This window comes from Rissa tridactyla, chromosome 2, assembly GCF_028500815.1.
Source record: "Rissa tridactyla isolate bRisTri1 chromosome 2, bRisTri1.patW.cur.20221130, whole genome shotgun sequence".
Classification (NCBI taxonomy): domain Eukaryota; kingdom Metazoa; phylum Chordata; class Aves; order Charadriiformes; family Laridae; genus Rissa; species Rissa tridactyla.
In genome coordinates this window covers 113,403,560-113,421,161 of record NC_071467.1, presented here as the reverse complement: position 1 = coordinate 113,421,161, position 17,602 = coordinate 113,403,560, and the positions used below count along the sequence as shown (strand labels likewise).

Genomic DNA, 17,602 nt, shown 5'->3' with positions numbered 1-17,602 from the left:
AACCAGTCCTTTCTGGAGATACTTCAAGTAGTAAGTATTAGAGCTGCTACAAAGAGGTGGCTTAGATTCAAAACCTGAAACCATCCATAGGTTTTACACACTTTGTTTAATTTAGTTACTCCAGCCCATGTACCCTTTTCTAGCATAACCTTACTGCCATCTACAGTACACATTAAGCAGAAAGCATGCTCTTGGCAAAAACAAACAATAAAGCAACAGAAAATCCTACTAGTGTTACTTGTAGGCTGGGGAATTACACTTGTTATTGTGAAGTTATTTCTTGCCATGTGACAGCACTGTCAAGTCCTCTATTCAATCTCGAGTATTTCAAGTCTCTGTCACTGGCACACACAACTTGCTTTACCTGTCATGCCGAGTTTAAAGCCCTTAAAAATCACAGATAAGACACATCTGACAACACTGGCATAAAATTGCATTCTTCAAGCACTCACACAAACTGAAAACTTCAAAGTGATTTCAAAGTGTTGAAATAACATCACACAATAAATTATTGTCTCTTTTTCTGATGCTGTTTTCTTCACATTCAAAGGCTGATCACTGAATTACTGGATTTTATATTTTTCTAAACTCCAAAAGTATAAACATCTAGCCAACATTTCCTGCAACACTATCCTGTGGCTATCTCTCTAGGGTGCCAATTATCAGTATGTTTGAAGAGTGACGATACTACAAAGTAAAATTTAATCCACAGTTGGGAAAAAGCAAAGCTAATCAGAGGGCAAGCAATATCACTGCCTTTGTTACATTCACTGTTGGGTAAATGTCTAAAGCATTTTTGTCATGCCCAGCGAAGCTTGTTCTCCCAATCAAATAAAAAGAGAATTAGTTTGAAATGTGGACTGTAGAAGAATGCTTATGTTTTGTATATTTTTTTAAAACCCCCTTTTCCCATTCACATCAGCCATAAAGAAAAAAGAAAAAATTGTTCAGAACACAGTTACACACTGCTGTAAAAAAGTGCCATTATGTCTTGATTTACAATAGTGTTTCGAGACTATAACTGAGCTAGGAATAGAGGTTTGTCAACAGCAATGTTCAAACAGAATCCAAAACTATATCAGAGACTTTTGCCACTTGTTATACAATTTTTAATTAAGTTTCTCTAGTGCATACTGAGGTACTAAGTTGCAAACAAAAAGTATTGATTTTTATCCATATGGCTGTGCTGACAAATGTCTTCTAATGGAGGTTACTGACCACAGTAAAAACCAACAGGTAAAAAGAAAGGAGAGTGAAGTAAGTACTGACACAGGTGTAACTAAGAAATAAAACGAAATTTAAGAACCACTGAAGAAATCTCCCATTGAACACGGCTTTGACAAGATACTTCAGCCTTGGTGTCTAAATCACAAGTTGTCTTTCCTCTATTATACAGTTTCTTCATCTACTGTAAGCACTATCCAGCCACACCTGACGAACAGTCTAGACTTACACCATGAATCTCTTATTGCTACATCTCTTTAATCTAGGCAGAGGTTCCAAGCCATTCACCTCATGACCCTTCAGAAAGAATTAACTTACTCTTCTCCTCACCTTTTTTGGGTGTATGCCTCTTGGGCACTTCTCCCCATCTCATGAACAGTACCACAGCTAGAAAAATATGCAGCAAAGCAGGGCCAGGAACCTCACCCCAAGGAAGATGCCCCAGTCAGCAGAGCAGCAACACCCCCAATCTCTGCAAAGTAGTGCTGCCGAGACTTGAAGCATAGAGTGTTTTCCCATGCAGAGATCAATCACCGGTTATTAAGTGCATCTCGCTTTACTACTGCCAAGGAGGCAGGAAAAAGTACTTTGCACTTGGGTTTGCATGGCACTGGATAATTCTGGCAAGCCACCAGCTTCAAGAGGATGCACCGTTTCCTTCCTCCCAATTAAAGGACCCTTGCCACAGTACAGAGGGGTCATGAACAGATATTGTGTATCAGCTTTTCTGTAGAGGACTGGCAAACTGCCACCAGCTGGGTCCCCCTGTGAGGAAAAGGCATGTTTGGAAAGCAGCCACGTGCCCTGCCTGTAGTTAAAGGAGAAACTGCGTATTTAGGAGGAAGGATGATAGTATGGCTAAGGTAAGCTCACGAGGACTCCAGTGACCTGGCTTTGATTATTCAGTCTTCCATTGAGCTTTTGAGAAGCAAATTCCTTAACTTTCCTGTAATGTGGGTCCTCATTTGCTCAATGAAACATATACAAGAAAATAAATACATATGCTTCAAACATCATCACTCTAGAAGTGGCTGGTGTGTGTGTGTGTATGTATACATACAATATATACTTGTGATATATATACAATGCTATATGCAGCTGGGGAACGAAGGCAAAGAGAAGTTCAGCACCTTGCTCAAAGGTAAGTTCTCCTCTACAAACGCTTTGTTTAGTTACAATGAAGAACTTAATACCTAGCATCTCAATCTATCTGATCCCAATGTATTGCAACAGATAGACATCGCTATGGCAGAAAAGAACTAGCAATGCACACAGAATGTCACGTAACTTTTGAGTTACTTTCATATAGCCTGGCTAACTGACTTAATGTATTAGCGTTGTTGGTACCTAGGGTGAAGGAAGATCTGTAGTCCTCCATAGGATTTCAGAAGGAAATTTATTTTACATGCTGTAGTAGTACAACAAGCATAGTTTTTACACGTACATTTTATTAGGCAGTTATTTTGTAATATTGAAATAATAAGAAAAACTAAGTGCTGCTTTTTTTCTTTTTTTGCTAAGAACAGTCAGTCAGTTCATAAACTTAGCTCAAGCAGTCATTAAATAAACTATTAAAATATTAATTTAACACAATGCTTTATGTCTGTGTCAAAGGCCAAATTTTCAAAAACAGTTACTAAGGCTAAGCACCTCAAAGAGTAGATATACAAATTCAGACGAGCAGCATGTATGCAAAAGAGACATTTAGGTCTGCGAAAGAGATAACTGCACACAGAGATGGACATGAACACAGACAATCTAATTTAGTACTTTTTTTTTTTGATACAATACGCCTTGCTATTGTCACTGATGCTAGAGTGTCACCTCATGCTAAATATGAAGGCCAGTCATCAATAATTTGTTCCTCTAACCACTTCTCATGTAACTATTCTCCCAGGAGTTGTTCAGTTGGCTCAATGGACCTACTTGCTAATGAGGTGAATAAAGCTGGTGGTTCTGGTGTGTACCCTTGGAATATCTTTACCACATAGGTAAGATCTAGTGTGCCTCAAACAAGATTCATTCATCTAGAATCTGATTAATTTGTGCATACATAACATATTTTATTAAGGACTTAGTAATTACTGTACTTTAGAAATGAAGAAAAATTCAATGACTGGACTTTGAAGATCTTTCAGTGCTGAGTTCTGCTAACTTGAGTTTAATGAAAGCCTGAACTTCTTGCAGGATGGTAACTGTGTACAGTAACTTGCACTACAGATGTTACCAGCGTACTTGTAAGTGTAATCAAAAAGCGAATTAGCCAACCTTAAAGCTTATACACACTTCCAAATAGTTTAAATATTTTTTCCTATTGCAAAAATTTACTAAGTAGTTTATTCTTTAGAAAGTCATAGAATTAACACAACCATCATCCAAAGTTCATCTCTGATTATCAGTCTCAAAAATTAGAAAGAACACAATGTCTACTGCAGATATGTCTGGACAAATTACTAGATACTGATATCTTACATCTCAGCAGGGAATAGGACAGTAATTAGATATATCATTCCTGTAAGTGCAATTAATTTAAGACACATGTCAATCCATATTTTCCATTTCCTCTTCAAAGAAAAAAAAAGAAAAACTACTGAAGTATTTCTGGCTTTGTTTGAAAACCAGAGAGTAAACATTAAATACTATTTCTGGAATCAATAAAAAGTAGCTTTACAATTGTATTTTGATACATTTGACCTGCCAAAAATATTTGAATGAAAGTTGTACTATGTTCATAATTATCAGAATAAATTACTTTCATGGGTTTAGCCAAACCAGGAGGAAATGGCTATGGCTGGTAAGTCATAACACAGCACTTCCCACTGTGACACCAAGCTTAAAGACAGAATTCAGACTATGCAAGTCACATTTTCTCTGTTCTTGGCATTTGGGTCTGAGGGATGCTATCGACTTCCAATAAATACACATGTTGTGTTCCAGCAGTGGGGAACCTTGGAACCTTAGGTACTTATTTGCAATTTTTCAGTCTACACACATATTCTTTTTCTGGTTTGGGCTCCTCAAAATGGTGGTTATCTTTCTTCTTTTCAGAAAGATGTTCTGAACCACAACCTGACCTCTCTCTTGCCAGTGGATTCAATTTGTTTGCACAGTGCCAGGATGAGAGCAACATAGCTACAATGGCTGTGATGTTCTCAAAGTGCCCTGGCATGCACAGCTCCCATTTGGAGGACACTGAGAACAGACAGAATGCTCAGCCACAACATTTTTACTGTACATTTACGTAGCTCATTTTATCCAGAAAGATAACAAAAGCATTTCACAAGTACTGGACTCACACCACCACTGAAATGTTGCCAACCTTGGTCTTGAGGGTGGTGAACAGATATTACACGGCAGCCAGAGAACTCACTGGGGAAGGCAGTGTTTTGGCTACAAGAGCAGCATTAACTATTTACTTGTGTAAGAACAAGTAAAAGACGTCCAAACACAATCTTCTCTAACATCTAGTGAGAATTCAAAAAGAACAGCAAATCACCCAAATAATCTACTGTAGAAAACCCAACATTTGAGCCACTGTTGCCAGAATACAAACCCTTCTGGTCTTGGGAAGCCAAGGGTCTACAAACATTTTGTGATTCTCACTTTGGTCCAAGAAAAGGAAACATAGCAAAACACAGTTTTGTCTGTTCTTTAAGAACATAAGCAGACTTCAAATGATCCACCTAACTTCTGTCCAGTGAAAACATCATTATTTATACAGACAACCAAGCATTTTCACTGCCCCCATTCCCTCAAGATTTCCTAGCTGCTATACATAATGAAGATCCATCCATGTATGGGAGATAATACAAGTTTGGTTTTGAATCATAGAAGCTAATTATCACCTGACTGCATATTTATTAATTATAACAGGGTAGTACAGAAAAAGCCCAATTCTAGGCCTACTGAGGCTAGAATCTGTGTCAAAAAAAAGTAGTATCCTTGAGAAACCTATATATGAGACAGCAAGTTAACAAGCTACTTGAAGCAATTAGATAAATGGGTAACGAAAGTAACAAAATGAAAAGCTTATCAGAAAAACTCTACAGAATGCAATGATTTGAGGACTACAGAAAGGAGAATTTCAGAGAACACAAATGAAGTTGTGGTTTTGATGGACAGACAGGACAGGTAGGGGCTATGTAGTTCCTGCAGGCAGGGATCATATTTTTATAAGTGAGACAAGCTGAAAAATGAGAGGACTAAGTTAGGCAGGAACTTGGAAGAAAGCGTGAGAAACTAGTGTTGATACAGTTTTAAACTGAGGAGAAATGGTGGAGAAGAATAAAAAAAAATAAAAAGAAAGAAAAAGGAGAAGTATAGACCTTCCCTTTAAAATTCAGAGGCAGCTGATGCATCATGTCCACAAGGAAGACCTTTCGATCTGTGAAACCCACCCTTCCCATCACTAGCCCCTAGTAAGTGCTCTCACAGCAAGTTGAGCCAACTGCCCTGCTTATCTGAACATCAATTACAATTCTTAATTTTAAAGCATCACCGTAGTAAATAACAGTTTATTTCTTGGAATTATATGTACAGAAAGAAGCAGCATGTGAACTCTGAAATGAAACACCCCTCAGTTTCAACATGTTTCTCTGTTCCCACCCCTAAACCCAACATTTGAAGTTATACAGCTGTGATAATGGGTGGGTTACACCCACCTGGGAGACTTTTTTAATTGAAAAGTGTTCTTCCTGGAAAGATTATGTATATATAAATAGATTATAGATATATATAGATTAGAGAGAGAGAGAGAGAGAGAGAAGCCAGACTTCTCCCCTACACTGAGGTTTTGTGCCATAACTGTATGTGCCTACGTACCTCTGAGGAAGGGGGGGAGGGAGGGGAAGAAAAAAGCAGTTTTATTTCATTGCAGAGCTACTACTCCAAAAGCTGGCCACCAGGAAAGGGGGTCAGTACAAGGACTGGCCAGGAAATGGTGGTTAGCCTCTGCCACCTGAGCTGTAGATAAAAGCGAGAGAAAATGTTTTTGGGCTTGTAACACAGGATACAGAGCAACCACTGGCAAAGAATAAGTGCAGAGGGTTTTTTTGTTGGTTTTTTTTTTTTTCCCCCCGCCTCTGCTGGAAAATCGTTAGCTGTATGTTTTGGCCCATTGTAAAAAGACTTAATGTTTGAGGCCCTAAGTAAGGGAAAGTGTCTCCTTCCAAAAATGGGAAAACAGTAGTTTTTGCTACATAGGTGAATTTCAAGTTAGCTTTTGCCTTGGTTAGCTTCAGATATTTTCTGAATGCTGAAACAATATGTGAGGCAATAGCAACTACTGCATGTAAGGGAATACAAATTTTTTTTCAACAACACTTGTGCAGTCACAGAAAAAAGTCATAAGGCTTCTCCAAGCAAGAAGCCCAAACGCACCTTTGAAAAACCTGCTTGGGTTTGTCCAGCTTTTTTAAAAGAGCTTCATATTTCATAAACAAAGCTTTATATTTCAAAGACTGTCCTTTAAAGCAGTGTTAGCAAAAAGCTGCATCCACGCATACAGCCTCTGCTGAAATGATGATTTTGCAAGTCCAGCACTTGGTAGGATTCATGCTCCCTACTGGAAAAAGTCAGTCGAAAGCCTGCACTAACTCAGCTCAGCGGACAGAAGAATATTCACAATACTTTTCCTAAAAACTAAAAAAAAAAAAAAAAAAAAAGTCTTCAAACTCTCATTTTAAAACAAAGGCAAAAACATTCTGTATAGCACATACTGAAGGAGCGGGAACCCTCTGGCTAATGAAAAACAACACATGTGGGTGCTATTCTGCTTGTCCTTCTCCTTTCTGCAATCCCATCAAAAATCCAGGGTTTGAAGCAGAAGAGTATCTTATTACATAAGGGACACCCAGAGACCAATTCTTTTCCCCTGGAATCCAAGAGCTGTAAAACAGTGCTAAAAATCTCATTTTAGACAAGTCAGAGCTTGGATACCACATAGACAGGCTCAGTTCAGAAAGAAGCTTAATATCTACGTAAGTAAGTTTAGATAAAAAGTCCAGCTCCTGTGTTAAACGTGCCACAAAGAAACAAAATAATGTTACTGCAATGAATATAAAATCTTTGTTTTGCAAACCACTTCCACAACCGGCTCCACAGATCACTCAGCTGCCCAAATGTCCAGTCTGGTACTTGCTTACACATCCCCTCTTTGCTATCCTTTCAGCATAAACCATTTTTTTTTTTCTTTCCGTGTACTTTTATCTAAAATAATATGGATTGAATAATTCACTCCACAACTCAAGCCAGTTCAAATACAGAAACTTCAGTCCACAGCATTGTAAAGCACTACTATTATTAATAGATAATTTATTGTGTTATAATATATCATGCTTCAGTTTTTCATTTGCACGGTGTATGCCAATTTTCCCCTGGTTTCCGCATGCATAAATCCACTATGGCTGAGGGGACCTTGTCCCTGCGCATGGCTGCAGTCCTGACAGCTGAGGGAAGCATCTGTGGGACAGCACTCCCCAAAATAATCCATCTGCAACCGCCTTTCCCTTCTGAATTGTTGCCAGTGCTTGTGAAACCACGGGCTCGTCTAGCACGCGGGTAGTTGGCCTGAAGGAAAGCGACCTCCTCCACTGCTCTGCTCTCCACAAGCATCTGGAGGCCACCAAAGAGGTGCAGGCCAATCTCCGCAGTAAAAAGCAAGATGTATTGCTGTGGGCAACAGCACGAGAGCCCCTCCTGCTCCTCTCGCACAGGGCAGACCACAGGCGAGGCGTGAGTGGGGAGAGCGAGCTGCGCTGCAGAGGAACCGCCAAGAGTGGGAGCACGTCCCCATGGATGCCTGCAGAAAGGCATCCAGAGTGGATCAACAAGATACGAACAGCCACAAGCGGCAGCGTAAAACTGGGCTATCCAACCAAACAGGCAAAAGTGGGGCGACTCTTGCCGGTCTGCACGGCATCTCGTGGAAGTCAGGGAAAAGCTGGTCATTCCCTCTGAAACTGTATGCACTGAAACCAGAGGAAGCATGGTGTCTACGTGAAATACTGAAGTAAACAGAGAAGCAAAGCCAGTCTAAAACTGATCGAACTCACGCTAAGAAGTTTCTTATGTGTGTATAAACGTGGCTGTGGTCTTGCATATGAATAAATAAGCTTTTATTTAAAGTGAAACAACCAGGCATTTAATAGCACTTCCATTAACATGGATCCTCCAACTTGTGCAATTTTAGGTCTACAAATAATGAAAGAATTACCATCCTCATCTTATTGTATGCACAGTGACCTTATTCTGATACAAAATAGGTTTTTGGGCCGCAATATCCCTGAGATCTCACTCCTGCTAACACCATTAACTCTAGCACTGTGTGTAACGTGAAATATTTACATGTATTCTAGTATTTTCCTGCACCTTTAAGGAGCTGCTTGTTCCATCTACAAAATACCGGCGTGTCCAAGGATTTTTCTGTTGTGTTGCACCACTCGTGGCGCAGTCGTGTACACAGTGAGAGCGTACCTTCCGCATCGGGCTGAGACACAGTCGCTGCCAGCAAGCCCTGCACTGCTGCCAGTGCTTAGTTGCCTTATATTGAGTTTGCTCCAGCTCCTGCTCTGTTTTGTGTAAACAGCTGCCTTCCAGGACCACAATTTAGCTCTAATTAATTTCTTAATAAAAATATAATTTAGTTTATACTCTAGTCCTGAAAGTTGGTTAATTTCTAGTTCTCTCTAGGGGTTCTAAGATGCCCAAAACTCCATCTAATTCAAATCTGTTCTTTCATTCCACAGTTAAGAGATTAAACCACTTCTAAAATAGTTTTTTTTTCGACTCCTTCACACACAAAATTTAGGAATGGCTGTAGGATATACTTGGCCAATTTTGTCTAACAAATATTTACAATCAGACAATTAAGATTCCTCTGTAGGACTGCAACTTTCCCATGTCAGTTTTATCTCAGACAACTTTAATATTGCCAATAACTTTAATAAATATAGCAACTAGTGAGTGCAAAGTATTACTTATGTATATTTATGTTCCAAACTAAGGCTTAAATGAAAATACTGGCTGATACTAGCAGCTACACACTTTTAATCACTTCTCTCGAAAACAAAACCTTAAGTTATTGGTTCCTTGAGTAATCACGCAACTCCATGGATAAAGCACTGGAGCGCAGCTGACAAAGCCTGGCTTTTACTGCCATCTCTGCCACAGGACTCTGGGCAAGGCATCCCACCTTGCTTTGCCTCAGCACTTCAACATCCACAGGCAGAAAGGGCTATATAAGCCTGGTGTTAGTTTGAATTATTTGCTGCTGTCACTCAGAATTTCCCTCAAGGCTTTCATGCACCAAAATGGCAGCTTCTTCATGTGTACTTGAATGATCCCTATAAAATTTAAAAGAGCTCAAGTCTCAAGATTAAGCCAGGAAGCAAAGGGCTGTAATAATTCTAGTAGAGACCAAGAATTGAACTTGTGTCAGATTCTTACGGAGACTCACAGAAAGGTGCTACTCCTTGTACCTTACACATTTTCAAACAGTTCATTTAGTGCCTTTTTACCTTCAGGAAACAAGCCATATGAAATCAGTCATATAACTATCAGCAGCAGTAACTCCTATTTCAAATCTGTGTGTCATTGGGACATAAACCCTGGGCCTCTTCCAACCTCACATTTTTCCATTCTCATGGTTACTCTGCCAGCTTAATTGCACAGACTTTTTTTTTTTTTTTCCTCTTCACTCTTTCTGCCACAGAAAGCAAAAGCATTTCCCTCACGCCAGAAAAACAGAAGTTACGAGACATGCTAGACTGTGGTCAAACATATTGTTTTCCAAACGGAAAACACAGCCAATTTTGACCTGGTCAGTATATGCTTAAAAAATCTTTAAAACTGACTATAAAAATACTTTAAATCTATAACCCATATAAATTTTATATAATCTATGAAGTAGATGAACACAGCTACACACATCGGTATAATCTATAAGAATTGCACGGCCAGTTTTTGGCCTAAGTTTGTAAATCCATTTTACAGCCTCGGAACCTGCAGCGATATGTCCTTTCGCAGCACATCGGGGCTGCGACCTCCAGTCCCAGCACAGCCGGCGAGCAGAGCCTGCAGCGCACATGCTGCTAAACACTGCGAATCGGTCTGCTGGACCTCCGCCACAGGAAGCAAAATAAGGTTGGACTTGTTCCCATGTGTGCGTTTGAGATTTACTTCTCTCAAAGACAGTCCCTGACCTTGACCGTGGCCTTTTAAATTTATGGATCGGTAACAGGGAACTGAGGAATGAAAACACTTGAAGCTCCCCTTACCCTTCATATTTACCACACCAGATGGCTGCTGCTAAGTGTCAGCATCAGCCCAGTTTTACAATGTAATAGGGCCTGGGTACAAGAATTGTATCTTATCAGAGATGGCGTGAAGGCTGGCTTTTAACAGGTCCTGGTGCTTCTTGCTCTGGTAAGGCACTTTACTCATCTGGAACTCTATCTTTGAGGGATCTGAAGAATTTATTGCCGGATACTCCTCTCCCACAGGCGTTTACCTCTTGAAAACAGTAGCTACTTGACTGGTTTTTGCTAGGCATTCACCCAATTTTTTAGCTGGTCAAGCAAAGCTGACCTGATTTTCAGGAAACCCTGTTGAAATCAGTGAGCCTCAGTCATCAGAAAACCACACAGATGTACCGAGTATCTAAATGTGAGATAACAGCAGGTTTCTAAGAGGGATCCTCCTTTGTCCTGAAATGGTATCAGAGTTTTCAACTTTTAATAACCAGACCCCCCCAAAAAAACCCCACTTTTCCACTTCTTCTCTACATCATGAGTATCTCCCTGTCCCTCAGAAAAGCCTGGATATGGAAATATTTTTGCTGGTCGATGGCTTCTGTAGTGGACCAGCCAATTATTTAGTTCCTAAAGCAAATGGATGTTAAATGCAAGGATAAATTTAAGCTTTTTTTTTTCCTGGGTCTAGCCTTGGTGTTTATGTTGCATCTGTTAGCTTACCTTCCATAGGAGCACAGCCAGCAACAGGAAGATGAGAATTCCCACCAGCAAACTGATGGCAATGATCCATCCGACAACATACCCACGAGGCTCCAGATTGTGCAAAGCCTCAAAGACCACCTACAAAGCAATTAGAAAAAGATCTTTTTATGATTGGAAGTTGTATTGTTTTCTCTTGTACTCATCTTATTAAACACATTGCATGGTGGCCTCACTGATCATATTTCATCTGTCAAACGAATATGGAATGCGTCCTTAATTTCGTGCTTTCCATCTATTTTTCGCAAGGGATTTAAAGCTTTCAAGTGGAATTTGAGTAGCCATGCGTTGGATCCAAAGCATATCAGCTTCCACTCTGAAATAATTCTTACCCTGCCAAGCCCCCACTCCACCCCAGACACTGAGCTGGTTCTGGTGCTGGGCCACCAAAGGTGCACAAAAGTTTGCATGAAAAAACTCCATCCCTTGGATTGGTAGGGATTACCATGACATCTCACATAGTTTGTCTTACTCATCATGCTCCTGGCCCTGCCAAACACCCCGATGCTTCACATGAAACACTCGTGTATGCTTAGCTTGTGAACTTTTTTTTCACAAAAAGTGGGACAACTTGCATATATCCCCATTGAATACAAATCGTTCCTGCTGTGCTTCACAAGACACATTGTGTGAAAGAGGGAAGGGCACATGCAGTCATGGGTTCTTCTGAGAACGCAGAGAGCAATCCCCTGCTGTTCTCGTCTCTCTTTTTGTATGGCATGTATGGCAGGGAAATACATCCTACAAAGAGCTTTCCTTAACTGTCTGTCTTAAGAAGAAAATGGGAGCAAATTATACCGCTCGTATACACTGCAAATTTCCAGTCTCTTATTTCAATCAAAACCAGCTCCTCAGTGGAAAACTCAAAAACAGTTCTCCTCAGAGAGGGCTATTTCTACGTTAACTATTGCAATTTAATATCCAGCAAATGCAGAGAGACAGCAGGGATTTTTTTAAAGGTAATACGTTTGCTTTGTCTGGCTTTGTTTCGGAAGGCAAAGTAGTGAGTTTTCCTCCCTCCTTCACAAACCACTTTCATCATCTTTGCTTAAAAATGCCAAAACCCTTTCATAAATATAAATTGTTAAATCAATCTTTGAAACAAAACAAAAAAAAAATCGGTAGTTAAAAGTGGGTGAAAATCCCGGAGTTAAGAGTCAGATACAATTATGCAACCCCAAAATACACATCTTTAAGAGGCTCATGGAAGACCCACGAAATACCTCTACTGACTGATGACACCGTTCGAACAGTGTCATTTGTGAGACAGCAAAGGGTGCACAATAGCATACAACCCACATGGATGTTGAAGGTGGGCATTCAGGTAAAAGGCTGCAACAGCGAGGTGATGGCAGCACTGGAACAGGGGCCAAAGAGGCTCTGGGTTCTCCATCCTTGCAGGTTTCCAAGCCTCAGACAAAGCCATGGGGATACTGAGCCAGTACAGGCAACAGACCTGCTTTGAGTGGGAAATGGGACAGGACAGACTCCCAGGATCCCACTAATGAACATTTCTCTGTTTCAATAACCATATGCAGCCTCAGCAAACACCCACACATATTACAGGCATAGATGACAGAAAGCAGGTGAATAGAGCTATATTTTGTCACCATGTTCCCATAAAGAAGTACTCAAAGATCCTTCATCGCAGTTTCACAGGTTAATGCTGATTAAGACCACAGCTTTTCTGGAGGAGGAATTTGAACACAGATGATTTACATGCACTTTTTGTTCCTATTGATGAGATATTATCAGGTATTTGATGACAACGAGACATGAAAACATAACAAGTGGACAGGAACAAAGCTATACATAGATAGCATTATCCAAACATATTCCCATAACTAGTATCACAATGCTCAAAATAGCTCTCGAACATAGACCAGTTCTTCACCCCAAAAAAAAGAATAATTTTAGCATTTCAGACATTAGCACAAAGCCTTTGTCAGACTTTTTAAGACATCTTGCTGAACAGAGAAAGTTTCCTAAGCAGCAGTTTCCCTCATAGCCAAGACTAGTGTAAGGGAAATACCAGACAGAGAGATCAAAGACAAATCTTGTGCCTTCCTCGTATTTCTGAGCCAGCTTGGAAAGATGATCTGATGTGGCAGTCCATTTCTCACAGAGGCTATGGTTAGCATACATCTTGCGCACACAAGTCAGATGACTATTTCTTAGACGATAAGGCACTAACGTTATTTTCCTTTCTGACTCTAAAAGAAAAAACCTCCTAACATTTTAAGTATTGCCAACTTTAGTGAAGAGACCTTTTCAAGCAGTCCCTGGATGCAAAATGAGATGGTGCCTTCTCTTCACTACTCAGAGAGTAAATGTTAACATAACACAACCTCCAGCACAATAGATATGTATGTCCTTTATGCTGCCAAAAGACAGAGCCAGGAATAGCTGCATAGATCAAATCATACATCAGCTTTACAGCAAGAGCCCCACGTTTCAGGTTTGAAGCACACTGGCTAGAATAGCTTGGCTGTAACTTCTGCAGTCACAGCTTGACCTATAAGGGTAGAGAGCGAGAACAGCTTCTTATCTAACCGTTTTTTTTTCTGGCAGGCTGGAATCAACATAGAATGATAGACTTGCCTAGGTTGGAAGGGACCTTTCAGATCATCTAGCCCAACCATCAACCTAACTCTGACAAAAACCATCACTAAACCGTATCTCTAAGCACTGCGTCTACCCATCTTTTAAATAGCTCCAGGGATGGTGACTCAACCGCTTCCCTGGGCAGCCTGTTCCAATGCTTAATAACCCTTTCAGTGTAAAAATTTTTCCTCATATCCAGTCTAAACCTCCTCTGTTCATACATACAAGCATACTGTCAAACATACAACCATAAACCCCCCCTGTTCATGGCTTTGTGGTTTGGAGAGGAGCAGGGATGTTGTGCATGTTAATGTTCTTATCCTGCTCAAGCCCTCAAAATCTGCCTGCATTAATACGGAGCCACTGCAATGAGTTCTGGTGAAGAAGCAACCAACAACAAAAACCCCAAGCCAATCCCCAGCCAAACCACACTGAGCAGACAGTCAGCGTATATCACACATTGGGAGTGTCAACAAGAAGCCAGTACAGTAAGTGAGGGAGGCCAGGGAAGCAAGCCATCCTGGTGGGAAGGTTGGAGGCAGAGGGTGACATTACTAAAGAGAAGTGTGCCAGCTGCCACCTGCTGCTTGACCCGCTGGCCATCACGCCGTCCCTGAAGGCCAATCTTGAGCAAACCTTCAACTCCTCGTCCTGTCCGGTCCAGCAGCACAGCCCCTACTGGGCAGCCAACACATTGGGGAGCACAAGGCAGTCCTCAGGCCAGCGCACTTCCCACAGCCCCGACAGATACAGAAGTCAAGAGTGATAAGAGTGACTGATGCAGAAGATAAAGGGGGGTGGGGATGGGAAAGCATCCCAGAGAGGGCAGTGGGGGCCGGCAGCCGTCTGCTTCAGAGAAAGCACATGCAACGGTCATCAAGTACGGAGCAGATTACACGCTTGTTTTCAGAGTCTGACGAAAGGCCACGGAAAGGCTGTGAAAAACACAGTTGTCTTGATGATGTATGAGGAGTTTTAGTTCCATATTTATCGTTTGCATTTCACACTGTACTTGCGGGATCTGAAAGTGGGGAAGTCTGGGAGGCAGCGTAGCTCGCTGTTTATACCTAGCTCACATGTCAATCAGGTTTTACACAATGTAACTGCCCTTCTGTAAAATAATACAGATCTGCACCCTACCACTGATTTCTGAAATGTTGAACCTGCATGGACAAGGGCATCTACCAGTTCATTTTCTACCTGTGCCAAACACAGGCTATATTCTGATAGTCTTAGTGAACAAATTGAAAAGAATCAGAATTTTATATTTTTTTTAGTGCTTTTAAAACACCCTATTTCAGTAAAGCCTGTAGGCAAGAAGTTAAGAAGTTAACTGAGTAGGAATTTTGCACATACTGTTCATACTGTAGGAATTTTGCACATACAGTTCATACTGTGCTGAAGCCCTTTGCAGAATAGGCACAAGCTGCTGCACTGAGACTCAGAAAGACAAATATACTTCAGCAAAATCTGGAAACACATAATTGCAAAATTTTCATTTCTTTTTGACTGTCTGCACTAAATGAATTTTATGCACTTGTATCATGAACCACAGCACCATGGAAGGCATGGGCTTATAAAAAAAATTAATTATTTCTGTATTATTATCCAGAATATTTTTGGTGTTTCAAACCATGCTGATCTGCTGGATGACTTGTCCATTCAAGTGCCATTATACTTGGGCAGACTTGGAGTAAAGACACTATTCTCCTATAGTGTATATGCATCCTTTTTTCTATATTTATTTATTTACATATACTAAGAAAAACCTTAGAAGTTCTTGAAAAAATACAAACCTGAGGTATCCTGCTAGCTGCTTGTCTCTATCCCTGGGAAATTAACTGTATTTTATTGCTATTGTGTATTGTTCTCTTCCTTTACCCGTGTGTGTTTCTACCTGACAGACTGCACTGTAAAGACAAGAAAATCTATAAAGCAATTGTTACAGTAACAGATGGAAAGGTAAAACAATGAAATTAAAAACGAAACACCGTGAAAACAGCAAGGCAGCAAATAACCCACTGGAAAAGGGGGCTGCAAAGCGGCTGGAGGAAGCACGCATCAGGCTCCAGCCAGGCTAAGATGTGCCCATCTCAAAGGTAAGCTGGAGAGAACAGGCACCTTAAAATGCTGAGTGTTTCTAAAAGGCAAGAGGGGGTGGTGATGGGTTGCTGAGTGGAAGAGGTATTCCCTTGTACATTAAAAAAAGGCTGGGACATCATGAGAACTGTCTCGTAGCACAGGCTGCTCCTTCCAATGCAGGTATGGAGAACAGGCCAAAGTCAGGAGTCCTCTGCACCACAGGCAGACAGGTGAATATGCATTTAAATCTCTCTGCATATACATATGCATATGAAGGCCTCTCAAAAACACCTTGTAGGTTTTCACAACCATAAACTTAATTTTTTAAAAGTTTTTCTTTTTGTTGTTGTTTTCCCCAAAATATATTTGTTTATCATTGCAAACATAAACACACCTAAATCAGAGTGCAAACACACCTTTATCAGGGAGTGTAACAATGGGATGAGGGGTAACAGTTTTAAACTGAAAGAGGGGAGATTTAGATTAGATATTAGGATGAAATTTTCAATATGAGGGTGGTGAGGCACTGGAACAGGTTGCCCAGAGAAGTTCTGGATGCCCCATCCCTGGAAGTGTTTAAAGGCCAGGCTGGATGGGGCTTTGAGCAACCAGATCTAGTGGAAGGTGTGCCTGCCCATGGCAGGGGGGGAGTGGAACAAGATGATATTTAAGGTCCCTTCACACCCAAACCATTCTATAGTTCTATAAATCCCGAGGGGGGGAAAAAAAAAATCCATGTAGGGCAACCACTTGCTTGTGTTGAATTACACTTGGGGTGACTTGGCTGAAAATAAGAGAATAGTGAAGTCTACCCGGAAGGAGAGAAAGGTTCAAAGGCTTGATGAAGCGTACCTATGCTGAGCTGACAGCACCAGACAGCTGTACAGTAGCCGTCAGCTTTACAGGGCACTTCGTTGCAGGAGCTGTGTGCATTTTATCTAGGGTTCCCCTTTCATCTATTCAGCTTTGCATTCCCTCACTTTCAAGACATGGAGACTCAGACGCATTCATCTGGTTTTGACATAGTGAAATCCACCCTATTCTTCCCTCCACACTGACACTCACAGAGGAAAGGATGTCCTTTTGCTCCATAAGAGCGCTCCTCCTCCTACCCATGAGCAGAGAGCAAAGGATGTAAATCCTTGGATCTGGTATTCAACCACCGAGGTCTCATGGATCTTATTGTTGGTTTTGCCTCACATGCAGAGAAGAAGGGAGCCAAACCTTCATTGAAACCCGTATGCTCCTGAAAAGACCACGCCATCATCGGTTTCAGCCAATATATACTCATGTTAATACAACTGTCATCACAGAGCCAAATCCAAACTCTGCTCACCTTCTTTGTGTGATTTGTTCAATATAAGAGTTCAAACAGCCTATTGTGACCACAGACAGAAAATATGTCATTCCAAATCACATAAAACCAGATCCAAATCCAGAGAAATTATCTCTAAAAATTGCATACATGCAATTTTTTAAAAAATGGGTTAAGTTCAAAGACAGCCTGCTACCCAACTTACCAATACTTACATAAGCTTTTGCATCTGCCTTACAAATCTGCTACAGTTTCTGACAAAGTTGATATTTAGATGGGTGGTCATGCCACCACTGGTACTTCTTACACTATCATCACAAATACCAGTCTTCCTTTTCCTTTTGTCTTCTTCACAAGTAGTTTGCAG

The 17,602-nt window shown here is 40.8% G+C and overlaps 1 protein-coding gene across 1 annotated transcript in view; it reads right to left on the bottom strand.

The window, feature by feature from the left end:
• ITGA9 (integrin subunit alpha 9) overlaps positions 1 to 17,602 on the bottom strand; it is a 233,362-nt gene that overhangs the window by 9,441 nt on the left and 206,319 nt on the right. Inside the window, exon 27 of the mRNA XM_054190890.1 lies at positions 11,196 to 11,315. Within this exon, the coding sequence (XP_054046865.1) occupies positions 11,196 to 11,315 (120 nt within the window). The remainder of the gene's footprint in view (positions 1 to 11,195; positions 11,316 to 17,602) is intronic.